This window comes from Salvelinus namaycush, unplaced genomic scaffold, assembly GCF_016432855.1.
Source record: "Salvelinus namaycush isolate Seneca unplaced genomic scaffold, SaNama_1.0 Scaffold1094, whole genome shotgun sequence".
In the NCBI taxonomy this organism is placed as follows: domain Eukaryota; kingdom Metazoa; phylum Chordata; class Actinopteri; order Salmoniformes; family Salmonidae; genus Salvelinus; species Salvelinus namaycush.
The window spans coordinates 1682-2500 of NW_024057780.1; the positions used below are offsets into that span (position 1 = coordinate 1682).

Sequence of the window (819 nt, forward strand, 5' to 3'; positions counted from 1 at the left end):
GACTCAGTTCCATTCCAGACATTACAATGAGCCCGTCCTCCTGTAGCTCCTCCCACCAGCCTCTACTGGGACAGACTGAGGAATTCCAATGGCTATCAATGTGTTTCAGCTGTAACTGTGTAAATCAGCCACTGAGTGGCACCATGGGTCAATGAGGCTCACAGTACACATGGTAGCTCTGCGCACAGTCTATAGATGGTTGGAAAAAGCAACGCATGTATTGATTACAAAGAGACTTTGATCATATGCATTGAATACAACAGGGAAAATCAATTGCCTAAGAATGTTAATAGCCATTGGGAAAATAATTAGGTTGTGTGATATGAGAAGTATGTGCCAAGGGTGGGAAATACAACATTGTGTTATAGCGCATCAAATATCTCCAAAATGTACAAGTATCCCCTCACACTATCTTAGCTCATTAAACACACCACATCCTCATACACTAAAATTCAACATTATTTTTCATTAGAACTTCACATTTCCTAGTATATTTCTCACATACAGTATATTTAATTTATTCTCTAAATCCCTTTATTTACAGAAATGGACAATAGCAACTGTTGTGCCTTATGAGCCCAAAACTACAAACAGACTGTTGAGTATTGTCTGCAGATGGAACAAGCTCTGTTGGGCTCCTTCTCATAGCCAATCCCTGAGAAGAGTGTCACAGTACTGCATAGGCATAGGTCAAGCCAGACACAGGAAACAGGAAACCAGTCTGTCCTCCTCTCTGTTTCCAACCCACCCCCCCCGGACTCAGGGCTGGGGCATCTGGGAACTGTAGGAGCGAGGGACAGGGTTGCTGGGAGATGTGGC

At 43.3% G+C, this 819-nt stretch overlaps 1 protein-coding gene across 1 annotated transcript in view; it reads right to left on the reverse strand.

Annotated features, from left to right (window-relative positions):
* Window positions 1-759: 759 nt before the first annotated feature.
* LOC120035689 (protein bicaudal D homolog 1-like) overlaps window positions 760-819 on the reverse strand; it is a 62472-nt gene continuing 62412 nt past the window's right edge. The window contains exon 8 of the mRNA XM_038982251.1: window positions 760-819. This exon is cut by the window's right edge and continues 631 nt beyond it. Within this exon, the coding sequence (XP_038838179.1) occupies window positions 760-819 (60 nt within the window).